The following is an 18774-nucleotide window of genomic DNA, read 5'->3' as shown; positions in this document are numbered from 1 at the left end:
GAATGTCCTTCACCACCATTGTGCAATTCAGTTGCTGCAGATTTGTGCCACCGTTCTCTAAGATTCTGCCACAACTTTTGGTCCAGCATGATCAAAGTCTTTAAATGAGTACTGAGAGACCTAAAACAACAGTAAATCAGGGAGTTGAGAGTTTGGCGAGGCCAAACATAAACTATGCTGGACAGTACAGTGATACTTTCACAACACACTGAAGTGGACAAATGTCTTTCTCCTGTTTTGCTTTGGCAGCTGGCAGGTGTGAGCTGGTGCTTCTCCTCGATCAGTCTGAAAGCATCAAGGAGATTAATTACAGGATGATGAAAAACTTCTCTGCGGATGTCGTGAACAACTTTGAAATCAGTGAGAAATTTGTGCATGTTGGAGCTGCACGATTCAGCGATAGTCTTCTGCCTGAGTTTTACCTCAACAAGTACTTCAGGAGGCAAGAGATCACTAGCCACATCCTCGATATGAAGAAGAAAGGTGGATTCACCTACATTGGAAGGGCCTTGGAATCCATTGTGGAGTTCTTCACGCCAGCACACGGCAGCCATAGTGGAATTACCAAGAATCTGCTGATGATCACAGACGGTGAATCTGAGGATGAAGTGGAGGAGAAGGCTGACCGTCTCAGGAAGCTCGGGATTGATGTGTTTGCCGTCGGTGTTGGAGACGTCCACGACCTGGAACTGTTGCAGATTGCTGGCACCCCAGAGAGGGTCTACAAGGTGCCAAACTTTAAGGCCTTGCCACTCATCAAGAAGGGCTTAGTGGACAAAATGTGCAAAATTGAACCGCCAGATGGTGAGTTGAAAAGTCTCTCCTGCTTTCCTAACATATATGACTGTGTCTATGACTTCCAAAGCTAAAGAAATATCTCTATTTGCTACAGAATGCACCATTGATATCGCCATGGGATTTGATATTTCACAAAGAACCAGAGCCCTCGGTGAGAGGCTGGTGAGCAGCCACCCCTTACTCAAGGCCTTCCTGCCAGCGATCACTTCTGCCATTTCCACAGTAGAAGGTCTGTGCTGCACCCGGGCAGCCATCAAGACCAATATCGCCTTCCGACTGGTCAGTCGTGATGGAGGTCTCCTGTACGACACAAACTTTGAAGGCTACAGTGAGGATCTCGTGAAGAAAGTCATGAACATACCGCTGACTGAACCGACCTACTTCAACACCGACCTGCTGAGCTCCTTCATGGAGATGTTCAGGGCCACTCCCCAAGCTAAAGCTAAGGTGAACGTGACACAGATTTTAAATCAATAGTTGGAGCTTCTCTGTCCTTTAGCCACACTTTACATCCAGTGTATACCTGTGCAGTCGTATCTGTTTTAATGTGAGACGAAACACCAAAGACTAGCTCCATCCTCCAAAAACAAGGAGGTTATATTGGTCAGAGAGAGACGTAAGGGACACTGAATGGTTTTGGAGAAGAAATCCAAACTCTAAATATTTACAATATCAATGAGGTAAAAATACAAACTTTCTCCATCAGTGAAAATAAGGTCCCTGAATACTGTTTGAAGCTAGAAAGTTTAGTTATTTAGTTTGTTTAGGCTGAAAAAATCACCCAGTGAAGATCTTTGTCTTACACTGGTTAGATTTATTAATGAGCAGACAGTGTAGTTAGTTTAACGTAATTATGTACATAGTTCAATAAGAGTGTTGAGAAATGTTTCATTAATTTTTTTCTCCATTTAGAAATCTTTTGGATTGATATATTCTGTGTTTTTACTAGTTAAAGTCTGATGGAAGAAGACGTCTGATTTTATATTTGTATTGATGTCTTGACATTTTTTGAATACTTTTCTAATTTATTGACATACATTATCTTTTAGCTTAGTTTGTACAGATTTCAGGGATATGAAGCATTTGAAGATACTCCCAAGAAATGACATCTCAGTTCAGAATCTTATCACAGTCCATCAGATTGCTGCTTCACTTTTTCAGCAATCGAAATGCAAAACATTTCCTTCGCTCACATTAATGAAGACCAGAGAAGAGCAGGCAGTGTACAGAGCTGATCAAACAACAGACTCTGACAGTAGAAACAGTCTAACATGTGTCGGACCTCTTCTCTTCCCTCAGGTGCTGCTCATCTTCTCAGACGGACTTGATGAAGACGTGATGAAGCTGAAGAATCAAGCTGCTGATCTGCAAAAGTCTGGTAAAAACTGGGAGCTCTCCCCAAAACTTCAAAACTGTTTCACGGTCTTCCATCTTCTACTGCTGAGATCAACAAGAGCAGGAAAAGCAGCATTTTAATTGATTCAGCTGAATGTTGCTAATATTGATTGATCTGTTGATAAGTTTTTCATTCAATCAGTTAATCGTAAACTTGAACAAAGTCATAAAATAAAGAAAGTGGGTGCCTTTGTACAGCAAGCAAGTTATTTCCTTTGATTTGTTTCACTTTAGAAAAATGTTTATATTTTGTCTTCGTCATCTTCATCTCTTCATCTATCGTCCTCTTTCCATTGAGCCACTAACTACTTGTAGCCTTATCTCACCATGTTGAACACAGGAAGCCGTCTCAGACAGAAAACCTTTGCTGTGTTTTGTTGATTGTCTGCAGGAATCAGCGCTCTGCTGACCGTGGCTCTGGAGGGAGCGCGTGATGCTTCCCAGCTAAAGGAGGTGGAGTTCGGCCGAGGATTCGGCTACCAGACTCCGTTCAGCATCGGCATGCGTAGTGTTCACAGCGCCATCTACCAACAGATTGTAAGTGTTTCATGTTTCATAGTTTACATGAAAACAGCCAACACTTCCAGACAGTCTCTCCTGAGGACTATTGGGCTCAATACCATTTCCAGTTTTTACCCCAACCTCTCATAATCAAGTGCCCCGTTGCCTCTCGGAGGGGTAGTGGTGGAAATCTTTCCCTTTGAAATTGGACAACGCTTCAAAACCCTCATATGTCATCAGCTGTCACCAACGGCATTAATGTAAACAGACACAGACAAATATTTCCAATATGGCGTCTTCAGCTGTGGTGATTTCTCTTGCGTTAACGTGGCGACCCTGGTATTATCACAAAGCCATTTGTCATTTTATCTGAAGGGAGATGAAGGGTATGAACGCTCGCTGTTCATTCGTCACGCCAGCAATTAAGTCATCAAGTACAAAATGAGCACTGCTTCGTTATCCAGCCACTAGCAGTGTTATATAGGCTAACATTAGCTCCCCCTGCTCCTGCCCTGCCAGTCTGCACTGAAGTTAGTGGAGCAGTAAGTGCAGCTATTTAACATTTGTCATATTTCTGGCATCACATGTTAGTAAAGAGGATGGGTCAAAGACGGTCATTCAACTCTGAAGCTGTTGGAGTGACCTGCTCTCTGTTACTGTTTGCTTTTTGAAATCAGGAAATTCTCACTGTTTTCTGTCTATTGTTTTCTCCTCTGCAGAACATGGTGGCTGACAGGGTGTGCTGTAACGTCTGGTGCAAATGTGTCGGACCTGAAGGCAGTCTTGGCGAACGGGGCGACCCGGGGACGAAGGTGACGAGATATACACACCTTTTGACTTGATACATAAACGTTTGGGAAAACTTGACTAAAGCAATAAGAAGGATTGTGTGACACACATACTTCTAGGAGGATATACTTCACTTCAAGTCCATTTCCATGCATTACAAAATTAATCTCATATGTCGGAATTTTTCACTGTTCTCTTCTGGGGTGTAGCAATGTGCTCAGAACGTGATAGTACAGGAGGTCAGCAGTATTTTTCTCAGGGACGTTGTTCACATGCAGTTCCAGGCGGTAGAAGGATATGAAATTTACTGATTTTTTAAAATTTGTCAGTTTTGTGAGTTTCTGTTAATGCTTCTGCTGCTTATCTTGTGTGTTTTATGAACAGGGTGATCCTGGAAAGAACGGTCTGCCGGGCTACCCGGGAGAGGAGGGAGGCTCGGTAAGTGTTTCTTCCACACGGTGTTTAAAGTCGCCCTCCTGTCTGAACTGCAGGGCTTGAAGACCTCCGGCACGGTGCCGGAAATCCGGCGTAGAAATATTTTGGTCAAGTGTTTTTTTTTTTTTTTAAATTATGTTGCCACAGCAACATGATTTAAAAAAAAACAAAACTGTATAAGTGATAAAGTGATAGTTCCAACTACCAATGGTACTCAAGGTAAGAAGGAGTTCTAGCCAATCAGATCAGAGTAGGGCGGGCCTTAAGTTTTCAGGCACCTTGGACAACGTAGCCAGAGCGATTGATGTAACATTAGCCGAGAGGCAGACCTGCACACTTTTCATTCAGACAAACTAATGCGACTGCCACAGTTGTTCGATTTCATCAATGAGACCAACATGAATCTCCTAAAAAGAATTTAACCAGCCAGCGGTAAACGTCTAAAAGCGTGCAGATAAGTTACTTGGCTCGTTTTCTCCCCCGGGATGACGACGGAGGTTGGCCCTGGGCGATCAGATCAGTAGACCGGCGCTGCTGCCGCTGTGACAGCCGTTGCCCTGGTCCCCGGTCGCGGCTCCCACAGACTCTGCACTGGATTAAACTGTGACTTTCTCGCATGAAAAAATATTAAAACTGTGACGTGTTAACATCGCTAAAGCCAGAATTAAAACAGCTTTTAGCAACTTTAGTGCTATCGCTGTCGATTGCCACGAACTGGCGATAGCTATGCTAATTTTTGTTAGCCTGTCAATGAGGTTTTACATTATACGTTAGCATTAAGCTAGCGGACTTTATGCTTATTGATACTGGCTGTGTGTGTTTTGAACGTTGTTTCAAACTATAATCTGGGTTTAATTGAACATCTTTGATGCTTAAATTTATATTGCCGCTTAATATAGGCCTATTGCTTTACTCTTTATTTTATGTATGCCATGTGTACAGTAGGGCAAGCTAATCTACAATTTGGAGTGACAAATAAAACCTTGAATCAAAAAAATGTCCTTTTGTTGGAGAGTTTACATTGATGTACATACAGTAATTCAGTAACAGTTGTAAATATACCTTTGTACGGTTTATTTTTAATATTTTACCGTTCAAAAGCAAGCTCACTACTGTCCGTCCCATAGAAGAACATGACAGCGGCAGCCTCTATACTATAGTATAGAGATTATGGCTATAGAGATTATGGCAATGGGCGAATTTGCCAAAATGTTTAACTATCCTTTTAACACGGGATCAGATCAGCTCCCGATAGTTCCAAGCTAGGCTCAGTGTTTCCCATTAATTACTTAGACTGTGGCGGCCCGCCATGGTCTAATTTGTCCCGCCACAGTCTCAGAGTGAACCGAACAAATTCTTACACTTCTCATAATAACATAAAGGATCTGTAACTTGTGTTTCGCGCTGCACCTTCAGCAAAGCATCTCTCAGTCGGCCTTAAGGCTGCAACTAATGATGAATTGATGATGTACCCTCCGAATCCATTTAATTTTTTATTACAATTTAGCTTAAAGTTTAATTTTTTATTAAAAAATAAACTAAAAAATAAACTAATTCAACACAGGTAACCACTTTTGCTTTATTTCTTTGATGGCTCAGATGTATGCTGTAGTTGAATTTGTGTTTTCACCATTCGTATCTATACAACCAATGTGTTTGTGACTAAATTGTGTACAAGAGCACACAGTTCTTCATAGATCTAGCCTCTTAATTTTGCTTTCTAAGTGCACCAGATTGATGCATTTAACTTTAAAATGTTAAAAAAAAACCTAAGTGAGTTTACAGTAAAAGCAATAAAAACAATGATATCCTTCAACACGGGGGGTTGGGTGCACACTCCCCAATGCATAAAACATTTTCAGGCACGGAATTTTTTCCCGCTTCAAGCCCTGGAACTGTGTTTCTCTTCTCGTTCCTCCAGTTGAATGTTGAAGCTTCACTGTGTAGAATGATGTCTGTGCACACTTTGTTTCTAGAAAGGCTGTTTTTCACATTTGTTGCTCAAAGTGTCAATTTTCTCACATCAGATTTTAAGAGGCGGAGCCTACAAGCATGATTTGTGACATCACAAATAGTTCCCAAGCCAATAGAATGCAGATTCACGAGCCTTCCGTTGGACCAACGTAGGAGTTTATTACAGACAAAAAATATTTTGTAGTGACAGCGAGAGACGAATAATGTTCTGATCTCGTCATGAATCAAACATTTATTGACAGTGAAGTAGGAGACACCTGGTGTTCAGCAGTTAAACTTGTGAAGTTGAGAGGCAGAAGGAGTGAGAGCTGTTTTAATGATTCTTTTTCTTTTTTTTTTTTGGCCTTTTATGCCTTTATTGATAGAACAGCTGAAGATATGACAGGAAACAGGGAGAGAGAGAGGGGGAGTGATACGCAGCAAAGGGACCCGAGCCGGGAGTCAAACCCGGGTCCGCTGCAGAGCCTCGGCACATGGGATGCCCGCTCTACCTACTGAGCTAAACGGCGCCCCCGTTTTAATGATTCTAATACGTTAATAATACTTTCTGCAAACACCATTTCGGACACTGTGAGAGTAGTTTTGTATACATGAATACATGTGTGGAGGTGATCTGTAATCATCCTCTCAGTTATTTTAAATCAGCTTGTGTCAAAGCTGCAGATGCACACCAACATTAAGATGTGGTGAGATGTGGGACATAATTAACAGAACTCTGCAGTGCCTCAGTGCGAGTGTAGTTTTCATAATGTTTTGGTTTTTGATGGTTATAGTGTGAGCGAGTGTTATCCGGATCTGTTGAACCCTCTGGACTCCGGTGCCGGCTGCTGCATCACTGTGCTCTCTGTGTTTGTCTGTTGCAGGGTGAGCGAGGACCACCTGGACCGAAGGGACCTCCGGGCACCAAGGGCTGTCCTGGGATCAGAGGACAGAAGGTAGAGTACGGCTCTAGTATGATCCTGTCTGTGGTGTAAACTCTTCAAATGCTGCTGTACCATTTTTTAAAGGTGCAATTTGCACAATAAGGCCAGAATCTTACTTAAAACTTCCAAAAACTGAACCAACATCATGAGCAGAGAGAAGAAACGTCAAACACGTCTCTGTTCTGTGTTACAGAGACGTCTACTGAAGTTAGCATGCTAACAGCTAGCCTCCTCTCAGCCTCTGTCTCTCAGAGGTGACAGTCTGACAGTCTGACAGCTTCAGTTCACTACTGAGTCTAATAAGTCAACAATATAAACTCATCAATGTGAAGAAAGGAAATATTTTGACTCCTATTTTCATTATAAACAAAAAAATCCAACCGCCTGAACTCAAGTTTCTGTCTCTGACTGAAGTCAGACCAGTTTAATCTGCTCCTTAACTCATCGTCAGACTCAATTCTTTCAAACTGAGGTTTGTTGCTGTGGAAACATTCAGAATTTTAGACTTTACACTGAGGAAATTGTCAAAATTGCAACTTTAATCCCTAAATTCTGACACTGAAGACACTGGATATAAACTAAATAAACAGTGTTGGTTTGTCTCCACAGTCTCCTCTGGTTCAGTCCAAATTAATCTTTAGTTCACAGTAACACGTGAAAGTCTTCCAGCTTTACCTGACATTATCTCGTGTAGCTAACTAAGCTTACTTGTTTACAGCGGTTAGTTGCTGCAGCAAAGACTGTACAGAGCAAAAGTTTTGAAGCTGCACCATATTTTTGGGGCTACCTTCAAATTCTGTCTAATTCTGTCCGGAAACAGTCATGGTTTCATTTTCTCCCCTGAATTATTGTCCGCAGGCCACTATTCAATTAGCTTTTCATCTGTATCACAGAAAAACATTTGACATTTAACATGAGATCATAATGGTAGTATATAAACGAGCATGTCGTCAGATGTTGTTGTGTGTAAATCCTGTCGTTTGTGTCCGCAGGGCTTAAGAGGAGTCTCAGGCGGCGCGGTGAGTTCAGCAGGACTTCTGGGATGTAAAGACAAAAATCCATTAAGCAAAGCATTAATGTTTAGCGCTGCATTTACTGAAGGATGTCTGATGGAGGAGTTACTGTATATGTGACGGTCGTGTCTCTTCCAATGCTGCAGGGCCAGAAGGGAGCAGACGGAGTGGATGGAGTCAACGGAGAGGAGGTCTGAATGTTAACGTTATAACATCTTATCAGCAGCTTTAGTTTAAAGAAAGCACACAGATAAACAAACGACTCACGACAGACGTCATGTACACGTGATAAACAGACTGTGTTGAGGAGTTATGGTGTGTTATTCTTAATGAGCTTGAATGTGATAAGGAACTAAACAAAGATTTAAATTAATAACGAAGAGTAACTTGAGATAAGATTAGTTTATAATCTGTGTATATCATCATTATCGTGGTTTGACAGGTGAGGAGAATATAGCGAGCTAATTACCGTTAGCCGCTCTGACTGAATCTGGGGACAGTTACATTCTGGCCAAATCAGAGATAATGATATATTCGTCAGAGTTATGGAGCTAACGTTAGCCTAAACTATGATTTACCAGACGCGTGGTGTTAGACTGTCTTCCAGTCTTGTAAACTGCGGCACAGAACTGAACTGTGTCTCTGCTGTTTGTGTTCGCAGGGACTGACGGGAAAAGATGGCGCAAAAGGAGTGAAAGGATACACAGGAGATCCGGTAAAAAAACTAAAAGCCAGCAGATTTTTTTTCTTCTGTATTTCAGTATTTTCATTTTGTGTTTAGTTTGTGTTTCAGTTCAGCTTTGTGAGGTTGACCTCTGACCTCTGACCCCTGATTGGTTGAACTGTCGTCCTCAGGGCATCCCCGGCATCACGGGAGAGAAGGGACTGAAAGGATATCCAGGAGTAAGAGGAGATCGGGTGAGTCCAACAGAACTAATACTTTAGTTACTTACATTAATACTACACAGTATTTTACCAAGAACCAAGAGTCTGTTGACAGGAAGTTTAAACTAGGGGTGATACGAATGTTTAAATACGACAGATGACTTCCTGGGTTAGATTCGATGACTGTAAACATTCAGCTTTAATTACTGTAATGTTGATTGTTCAGGACACATTTCAACATAATCAAATGAAAAATAAATGATTGCTGATCAGAAAACACAGAATCACTAAAGTGCTGAAATTTAACTCTGAGGGTCAAACTTAATATCTATTTTCTGTCACATGTTATAAAGTAATTAATGTGTACATGTTGATATAATTTGGTGCTGTTCTGGTCCATCAGAGGCTCCCTGGTCCAGTCTCTGGTCCCCACATCTGATAACTCCAGTCAACTTAAACTGAGAGGAAAGTCCTTCGGACTTCAACAGCCTGATCCTCCGGCTGCGGGAAGAAACCCTCAAAAAACTAGTCAAATCAGTATTTAAATTTAATTAGTCACCTCCTACTAAGGCCAGAATGTCAACTCTAAGAAAAGATACAGAAAAGAAAAGCAAAGCGGCTAAAAAAGTCGAGAAACGAGACCAAACAGTCACCGCTTCACCTACACGTGATGCTGGCGCTGAGGAAAAAATGCTAGCTGAACTTCGTGACCTGCGTAGAGAACATTAAGGGGCCTTTAAAGTAGGGCTGGGTATCACCAGGTACCTTGCGATACGATACTATCACGATACTTTGCCCACGATAATGATAATATCACGATACAGCGATTCTGCGATAATCGATATATTGCAAAAAATTTCATCCACGATACATCACGATATCTGTGTCACTGAAGAAATTCAGAATTGATTGACTGCACTGAATCCATTTCACAGGAATTACAAAACATTGTCAATCAATTTCACATGAATGACAGCCAAGTAAACAAAGAGTATATTGCACAGTGACTGTTCTTAACACACACACTGACTACAACTATCATTAAATATCTATATGTGTGGGTTTCAGAGCTACTTAAACCATTTTTTAAATTTTATTTGGTTGTTTACCTATGTTTGAATAAAGATAAAGCTGTACTCCGAAGAGGCGTCACTTATCATCAGTCATTATGAGTGACACAAATGATAAGCATTTGTATTTAATATGAGCTCATTCAATCGTGCTTGCGCCCCCCAAGAACTCCCATTCCCCACACTGTCTTACTTTCACTTTTAAAAATTGCGTCCGTCCAATTTTCCTTCGGGCGTAGGTATCAATTTATAGCGGGTCGGCTCGGGTACGGAATGTAATTTGTGCTACTGTCGGAAAACGACGTGGTGCATCGCAGGCGGTGCGCCACAGTCAGTTACATGTAGGGGAAACCCTGGTCTTGATCAGAAACTAAAAATGACAATCCTGAGGCCTTTCTTTCCAGTCTGCATCTTCCGTCGCTGTCAGAAGATGAAGCACTACAAATTATATCAGATATTACAGAAACTGAACTACGGGAAGCCATAAAAAATCTAAAAACAACAAATCTCCAGGGACAGACGGACTCCCTTGGGAGTTTTATAAATGCTTCATAGATGACTTAGTACCTATACTAACTAAAGTTTTTAATTATGTTCTTGCTAGAGGTGACCCGCCAAATACATGGTCGGAAGCTATTATATCAATAATTCATAAGGAGGGTAAGGACACGGCATTTTGTGAAGGGTACAGACCTATTAGTTTGTTATGTAACGACCAAAAGCTGCTCACCTATATCCTGCCGGAAAGAATGAAAGAATTATAGCAAAATTGATTAATCCAGACCAGACAGGCTTCATCCCTGGTCGACAAGGAGCTAATAGCATGAGACGAACATTAAACATCATAACAAGATGCAAAATTCTATGCTTATTAGTGTTGATGCTCAGAAAGCTTTTGACACAGTGAACTGGCAGTTTTTTTTAATAAAACCCTGGCTTGCTATAAATATAGAACCTCTAGCTTCATTAATTAGAAAGAATGATAGTATTAAAGGCATAAAAGATCAAGGTCAAATAGAACACAACATTTCTCTTTATGCAGATGATGTACTGACATATATTAGTGATCCAGCTACCTCTGTTCCAGCATTAATGAGAAATTTGAAGGAATATGGAGAGCTCTTAAAGTCAGAGGCAGTGAAGCTGGTGGGGCACTGGCCTGCACAATTAACAGGCAGTGTTAAATTCCACTGGTCTAATCAGGGGTTTAGATACTTGGGGTATCATCATAACACCTGCTGTACAAAGCCAACCATAGCAAACTGATGCGCAAAATAAAAAATGACCTTACAAGATAGGAAGTTCTCCGCTTATCCCGAATAGGATGAGTGGAAACGATACGGATCAACATATTACCAAGGCTGCTCTTTGTGTTCCAGTCTCTACCCATAGAGGTCCCCACCTCCACATTCAAAATAATCAATTAACTATGCACAAAAGAAAACGGACTTCTCTATTTACCTGACTTGAAAAAATACTACTGGGCAGCTCAGCTTAGATCACTGGTTGCATAGATATCTCAAGACAAAGATACTATATGGGTCGGGATGGAGCAGAATGACTGCCTACACTTGCCCCTAGACACACTTCCATTCCTGAGTAGTCAAAACACCTGGAAAATAAATAAAATTGATAATCAGTGGGTGAAAACCACTTTAAGGATATGGTCCATTGTGAAGAAGAAATTAAGACTCCCGGTGTCAATATCTAGAGCACTGACGATAGCACAAAACACAGACTTTCTTCCATCTAAATTAGGAACTGGGTTCAAGAAATGGGAACGGAATGGCTTAGTTATGTTTGACCAATTTGACGGAGGAGTCCAGATGTCTTATGAACAGCTCAGACATAAATACAACAATCCAGCCCATGATTTTTTTTAAATATCTCCAACTGAGCCATTATTTACAGAAACACAAAGAATGGGACAAACTATGCACTTTGCCCTCTAATATAGATATATATATAATATATTTCTTTATTTTAACAATCAAAGGGACTATTAAAAAGAAGGTTATATCACACATATATAAGATACTACAAGAGGAACTAACAGATAACAGTTTAGATATGAAAGTAAAATAGGAATTGGAAATGAACACCATAATTCCAGATAACAGCTGGGAACTGTCATGCAGAGAGGGCCACAAAATTATAAAAGGCCCTATCTGGAAGGAATTTGAATGGAAAACTAAGATGAGGTTTTTCAGGACTCCCGTCGTTACATCAAGATTTGCAGATACCTCAGATCAGTGCTGTAGACGCTGTGGCCATCTAGACATTGTTAGGATGTCAAAATCCATGGACTACCTCTACCTCATTTACACCTGTTTTGTATCCTTGAACGTGTGAATGTATATGACTGCACCTGATAAAGGGGAAAAAAAAGAAAATGTAAATCTGATATCAGCTCTGTGTTCTGGTGGGAAGCTGCTCACAGCTGGAAGCTTCTATGTGGAGTTTATCTTCTCAAACGACAGGTGAGACTGATTTCTTTGTGTTTTGTCCTCAGGGTCAACCAGGTGTCAATAACAACATCCCAGGAGCTAAAGGAGACCCTGGGAACCCAGGTTTTCCAGTAAGAAACTTCACACACAATCCTTCCAATCAGAGTCAGGCATCAGAGGTCACCTGAGGACACCTGAGCAGGTTCAGTCTGCTGAAGATGGCTGTGAGAGATGGTCGAAGGATTAAGGGAGAGCTATGTGTGGAATATTTATAACATCCAATCAGAGAGCTTCAGATGTTGAATGTTTGTGATAAACTGAAGCATGTTGAGAAAATTCTCTTCCTACTTCATCTCGACAAACTCTTTAAAAACTCTCTCGAACGAGCTGAAAACAGATGCATGGTTCTCACAGGACACGCGAGAGACATGATGATCTTGAAGAATATGAAGCATCGCTGTAGATTAAACCAGCCAACAGTTTATGAAGGAGTCAACATGAGCTCACACACAAGGATGCAGCAGGAACATTCATCCACACTCATCCAACATCCCACACACTGACAGGGAACTGAATCAGAATCAGAACTTTACTTACGTACTGATGTTACATGAGTAGATTTTGCAGATGATACTTTACTAGAAGTGTTTCTCTGTGGTGCCGCTGCTGCAAACACAGCATCAGCAACATGCTACAGCTAGCAGCCTGGCTACAGTCCAAAACCAGAACCAACATAAAGAACCTCAGTGTGTCTAGAACCTGATCTGAGTGCTGGGAACAGTCAGTAAATCAGCCGGTTGTATTAATCAGTCGCAGGTTCTGTAGAAGGATCGGTGGTTCTGATGCGTCTCAGGTGTCGGTGCTGAGAGGAGACACAGATCAACAGGGGGACGGACTCTGTCAGAACACCGGAGCGTCTCCATCAGTGAACCTCCGTCTGTTCTGTCGTGTCGCCTCAGTTTCTATCTTATCCTCTTCACCTCCTTCTTCTCCTCCATCAGTCTCAAGTTGTTCCAGTGCAGAGAGTGAACGTGGAGAACGACGATTCAGGCGCTTTTGGTTGTGATTCCTTTGTGCTGTAATCCAACTTTTATTTTGTATTTTTCTTTGTCAGACAGAATATCATCTTTAAAGTGAACCAGTCTGTAGGTCTGCACACTGTGACGTCAGGATTCACTGCAGACTGAGAAGTTGTCAGTTTAAAGATCTGAACGCTTCTCCCACCGCTGATAATCCTGTTTCTGTGTTCATCAGGAGTCCACAGGGCTGCACACAGTTTAAGGGAATTTTAGCATGCAAAACATAATAAATATAACAAAGAGTTTAACTTGTCGTATGTGTTTAAATCCACAGGGCGATTCTGGCCCAGACGGTGGGCCAGGTGAGAGAGGAATCGAAGGACTCCCGGTGAGATTTCAACTATATATATATATATATATATATATATATATATATATATATATATATATATATATATATATATATGCATGCATATATATATATATATATATGCATGCATACATACACACACACACACACACACACACACACACACACACACACACACACACACACACACACACTGTTGTCACAGCTGAAGCCACTGAATACTTCTTCCAACACTGACTGTGATGATTTCATGCCTTTTACTGTGAAGCAGCTGCAGGAAACATTTAGAGTTTATTAAAAAATGTATTTGAATATTTGAGTTATAGATTTCAAATAATTATTTTGTTACCCATCCATCCATTGTCAACCGCTTATCCAAGATCGTGTTGCGGGGGCAGCCATCGCTCATGGCCATAGGTGAGGATAGGGACGAAGATTGAACGGTACATCGAGAGCTTTGCCTTCCGGCTCAGCTCCCTTTTTGTCACAACCGTGTGGTGAAGCAGATACAACACCGCACCCGCTGCTCAGGCTCTCCGGTTGATCTCATGCCCCATCATCCCCTCACTCGTGAACAAAACCCCAAGGTACTATAACCCCAATCCACTGGTTTCCTACTGAGAACCATGGTCTCAGATTTAGAGGTGCTGATCCTCATCCCTGCCGCTTCACCCTCAGCTGTGAACTGATCCGGTGAGCGTTGTAGATCTACAGCCGATGATGCCATCAAGACCACATCATCTACAAAAAGCAGTGATGCGATCTTCAGGTCACCATCCCGTAACCCCTCCACCCCACGACTGCGCCTCGAAATCCTGTCCATGTATATCACAAACAGGATTGGGGACAAGGCACAGCCCTGGCGGAGGCCAACACCCACTTGGAACAAGTCCGACTTACTTCAGAGTACACGCATGCAGCTCTCGCTTTGAGAATACAGGGATTGGATGGCCCTGAGAAGGGACCCCCTCACCCCATACTCCCCCAGCACCTCCCACAGAACGTCCCTGGGGACCCGGTCGTAAGCCTTCTCCAGATCCACAAAACACGTGTACTGGGATATTGTACTCCCAGGCCCCATCCATGATCCCTGCCAGAGTAAAGAGCTGGTCCGTTGTTCTACCAGGACAGAATCTGCATTGTTCCTCTTTAATCTGAGGTTCGACAATCGGCTGGACCCTCCTTTCCAGCACCTCGGAGTAGACTTTCCCAGGCAGGCTGAGTAGTACGATACCTCTGTAATTGGCACACATCCTCTGGTCCCCCTTCTTAAAGAGAGGGACCACCACAGCTGTGTCCCACTCCTGCAGCACCGACCCCCACACTACGCTGAAGTGATTATGATGAAAGTACTGTGTCATTGATGCAAATTTGACCATTCGACTTCTTTTCCAGTCTTTGATTAATCATCTCAAGTGGACAATGCTGAAAGACCTGTTAAAGGAACAGTACACCCTTTTTAAAGATGAAATCTTCTCTGTAGCTGCTCAGATAAAAGCGTGAAGTGGATGCACAGTTTAAATCTGGTCTGAGATCAGTTTGTGATGTGTTCTCTGCTGCAGACTGTGATCGCAGCAGACGAGCTGATGGAGACATCGGATGTTTCTTTGGTTGTTTCTCTGTTCTGGTGTCACACTTTGTGTCTTTAATCCAGCATCTTGTTAATTGTGTCAGTGTGAATATAAAAATCTGTTATTCTTTGAATTCTGGTTTCAGGGTTCAGATGGAAGAAGAGGCCCTCCTGGAGAGAAGGTAGGAAACTGTCGACAAAGGTTTATGTATCAATTACACACTGCAATACTCTTTTAAAACACTGTGTGTGTGTGTGTGTGTGTGTGTGTGTCTTGTAGGGTGCACCTGGAACAGCAGGAGCTCGAGGACTGCCCGGCGTCCAGGGTGCTTCAGGTCCACAGGTGAGTGATCAGATTACATGACGCTGGACCTCTGACCAACCCGTCACACCGCCTTGTTTAGAAATGATGTTGCTTTTTAGAAATACCACATAAAACACATACGAACAACTTTTTTATTAGATTTAGAAGTCTTTACAGCCGCTGCCTTTTTGTGTTGGAGAGGATAATAAAGAACAACACATTAAACAGAAGCCAACCAGAACCAATAAACTAGATTTAAAAAGTACAGGCATAGAAAATGAAATGCGTGATAGTAACACAGAACTTAATAGAGAAAACCAAAATATTTAGATGATCATGAGACTCAGTTTGCCCAAAAAAGTGTGAAAGAACGTACGGTGGATGAGGGAATATAAGAAAACACCAACAAATACACAAAAACAGACGAGATGGTCGGAATGACTCAGATGTGGTGTTCAGGAAGGAGAATTTGCATATTTGGCTGTTAGAGAGACTTCCAGAGAAATTCAGTGGAACTGTTCAGGGAAAGCGAAACCATGTGTCTCTGTGGGGAGACACATGGTTTCAAAAGAAAGGGAACAAGGAAAACATTTTACAGTGTAGCCGATGAATGAATGCACAGAGTTCTTAGGAACAGAAAATAATCTCCAGCTGTCGGTTCATGTGTGCAGCAGTTATCTTCCTCTCGTGCTGTCTTGGCACAACCAGGCTGCCGTACGTTCTTTTCAGGAATGAGTGAGGGAGGAAACTGATAACTGACCTGCAGCATGTATATGCAGGTTTAAAGTAACTGGGCTGCTGCGATGCATCTAAACATGTTCTCCAATCACCTGTGAAACCTCCTGGAACATGAAATCATACTGAACGATAACAAGACGAGACGCATCAGGACGGATCAGAGTCTGTTCGCTCAGAGCGCCGTGTCGTCAGAGTCTGTTCGCTCAGAGCGCCGTGTCGTCAGAGTCCGTTCGCTCAGAGCGCCGTGTCGTCAGAGTCCGTTCGCTCAGAGCGCCGTGTCGTCAGAGTCCGTTCGCTCAGAGCGCCGTGTCGTCACGTTGGTGTTTGTGAATCGTTGAGATGAACAGACCCGTCAGACAAGTTGACTCAGAAAGCACTAATAGCACTAAATTACTAAAGTAATTCAAAGAACTTTCTATAAGAGATGAAAGAGAGCATTAAGAACAGAAACACAAGGCAGAATAGGGACAATATAAAAGATATTAAAGGATTCATCACCCGGAAATCGCAATTTCTCTCGTTAAATCATGCATATTGGTGTTGGACCTCTGTTGAAACTTGCCTGAAAAGCTGGAGTTTGAAAGTGGCTTATTTTTTTCGCTTTGGCTCTTTTTCTGAACAGGAATAGCGCACAGTAGTGCGCATTCCTAAAGCACGAGATTTTGACTCTGCTCCTGTGGTGACGTTACCACAGGAGGCTACTTGCATATTAAGCATCGGCTCACAGCCGTCCTCAGCCAGAGTGAGCACGCAGAATCTGCTTATTTCTCTGTCATTTTCACGCCATACATCGTCACCGCCAGCATTGAAACTCAGGTCTTACATGTAAAACACGAGTGTGAAAAGTAAGAAGGAAAAAACAAAGAATCTACCATTCAGAGACGTCCTGCAGTAAACATGTCTCTTCCACCGTCTCTGCCTCTTCACTCTCCCGTTTGGATTCCGACTCCGGCTCGTACATAAATGCCTGAATTCCGTAAGGTTCGTCATTTAGTGTGTGCGCCATGACAGCGGATTGTTTATGTTTTGGAGTCTGTGTGCATGCAGGCTCGCCCCCCATTCCGGCTCTGTCCTTCCTGCGGCCAATCAGCGCGCCTCATTACATATTAATACAGTGCACATCCGGACCGGTCAAAACCTCGCGCATAATCTCGCGTGAGAAAGTCGCGGTATGAAAAAGGGTCAGAACAAGCTCTATGTTTGATTTTTTTTTAATTTTTTTCTAATAAGTTTTAAGAATTGATCCAAAGCGATCCAAGAGGGACTGGATATGTAAAAAACCAGGTGATGACTCCTTTAAAGGAGCAGTCTGTAGTTTTGTTGAAGAAATGTTGATGAGAAAAGATCTTCACTGACTGAACAAACTAAAGGACAACACAATTTATATTGTGTTACTTTGTTTATATGTGGCGGACCCTGGAGAAAATACATATTTCTCAGTTTCTATTGTTACCTATTACCCTGAACTGTGTAGTGCTTCTTTAAAATAGGATTTAAAAGAGCAAAATAAACTAGAAGAGCTGAAATAAAATCACACAAAGCAGGAGAAGTAAAAGAATAGTACAAGAAGTCACAGATTTAGTTTGATTAAAGGCAGTGGGGATCATTACCTGCTAATTGGCAGGAAAAGAAGCAAAAGCAGGAAACTCAGGAGAGAAATCTTCCAGAATAAACAGTCGCCAGTCGAGCCAAACACGAGGACGCCGAACAAACAAAACAAGTTAAAGTTACAACAAGTTAAAGCAATAAAAGAGGCAAAATCAGAAACAATCACAATCAGAAAAAATAAATAATAAAAATAACTAATGCAAATATGAATGAACACATAAAGTCAATGAAGGACAGAAGACGACGTCACTGTGTCGGCGTAAAGCTGTCAGGTAGTGACGTGTATGAGGAGCACGGTTCTGATCCAGTCCATGTTTCTCTGCAGGGACGCCAAGGGGAAAAAGGCGATCCTGGACTGCGAGGAATAAACGGTTTCCCTGGACCTCAGGTCAGTACGTCACCTCCACATCCTCAGGCTTCATCTGTGTGACTCGTACTGCTGACGCCTCGCTGTGCTGGAGGCTCCTCCTGCTCTGACTCTGTTGCTGTCCCTGCAGGGTAACCCAGGACAACCGGGAGGCCCGGGACAACCCGGACGTCGTGGCCATAATGGACAGAAGGTGCGTGACATCATTTCCTGCGTCTCATCTGTGATTTCATGAATGTCTAGACTTCATGAAATGAGTCTGGCTGCGATCGCTCCTCCAACATCAGTCTGTAGGGCGCTGATGAGAAGTCAGAGGCTCACCGGAGTTATTGTGGTTCATCCTGAAGGGAACATGAACCACATTTTGTTACAGAACAGTTGTTGAGGTATTCAGACATTGAGATCTCTTGAACCGAGACGCTCTTGTGGTCCACAAACATTTCCAGAAACACGTTGCTGGGCAGTTAGATGGGTGCAAAGTGTTTTTAAAAATATTCTGTAAGTTTGACAGGGTTTGGTGAGTGGTGAGTCAGGCGGGTGTGGTTCTGTGTTTTGGTCTCTTTATTTC

The 18774-nt window shown here is 42.3% G+C and overlaps 1 protein-coding gene across 4 annotated transcripts in view; it reads left to right on the top strand.

The window, feature by feature from the left end:
- Nucleotides 1-18774, top strand: part of LOC115567331 (collagen alpha-6(VI) chain-like) — a 60927-nt gene that overhangs the window by 27182 nt on the left and 14971 nt on the right. For all 4 annotated transcript variants that reach the window (XM_030393791.1, XM_030393793.1, XM_030393790.1 and 1 more), the window contains exons 11-27: nucleotides 250-804; nucleotides 893-1245; nucleotides 2098-2176; nucleotides 2585-2730; nucleotides 3414-3506; nucleotides 3868-3921; nucleotides 6756-6827; nucleotides 7808-7834; nucleotides 7975-8019; nucleotides 8490-8543; nucleotides 8684-8746; nucleotides 12296-12361; nucleotides 13584-13637; nucleotides 15336-15371; nucleotides 15470-15532; nucleotides 18165-18227; nucleotides 18337-18399. In XM_030393791.1, coding sequence (XP_030249651.1) covers nucleotides 250-804; nucleotides 893-1245; nucleotides 2098-2176; nucleotides 2585-2730; nucleotides 3414-3506; nucleotides 3868-3921; nucleotides 6756-6827; nucleotides 7808-7834; nucleotides 7975-8019; nucleotides 8490-8543; nucleotides 8684-8746; nucleotides 12296-12361; nucleotides 13584-13637; nucleotides 15336-15371; nucleotides 15470-15532; nucleotides 18165-18227; nucleotides 18337-18399 — 1886 coding nt within the window. The remainder of the gene's footprint in view (nucleotides 1-249; nucleotides 805-892; nucleotides 1246-2097; nucleotides 2177-2584; nucleotides 2731-3413; nucleotides 3507-3867; nucleotides 3922-6755; nucleotides 6828-7807; nucleotides 7835-7974; nucleotides 8020-8489; nucleotides 8544-8683; nucleotides 8747-12295; nucleotides 12362-13583; nucleotides 13638-15335; nucleotides 15372-15469; nucleotides 15533-18164; nucleotides 18228-18336; nucleotides 18400-18774) is intronic.

The sequence above is a fragment of the Sparus aurata genome, chromosome 17, assembly GCF_900880675.1.
Source record: "Sparus aurata chromosome 17, fSpaAur1.1, whole genome shotgun sequence".
Classification (NCBI taxonomy): Eukaryota; Metazoa; Chordata; class Actinopteri; order Spariformes; family Sparidae; genus Sparus; species Sparus aurata.
Note: the sequence above shows the minus strand (reverse complement) of the source record. Positions and strands in the feature narration are given on the sequence as shown.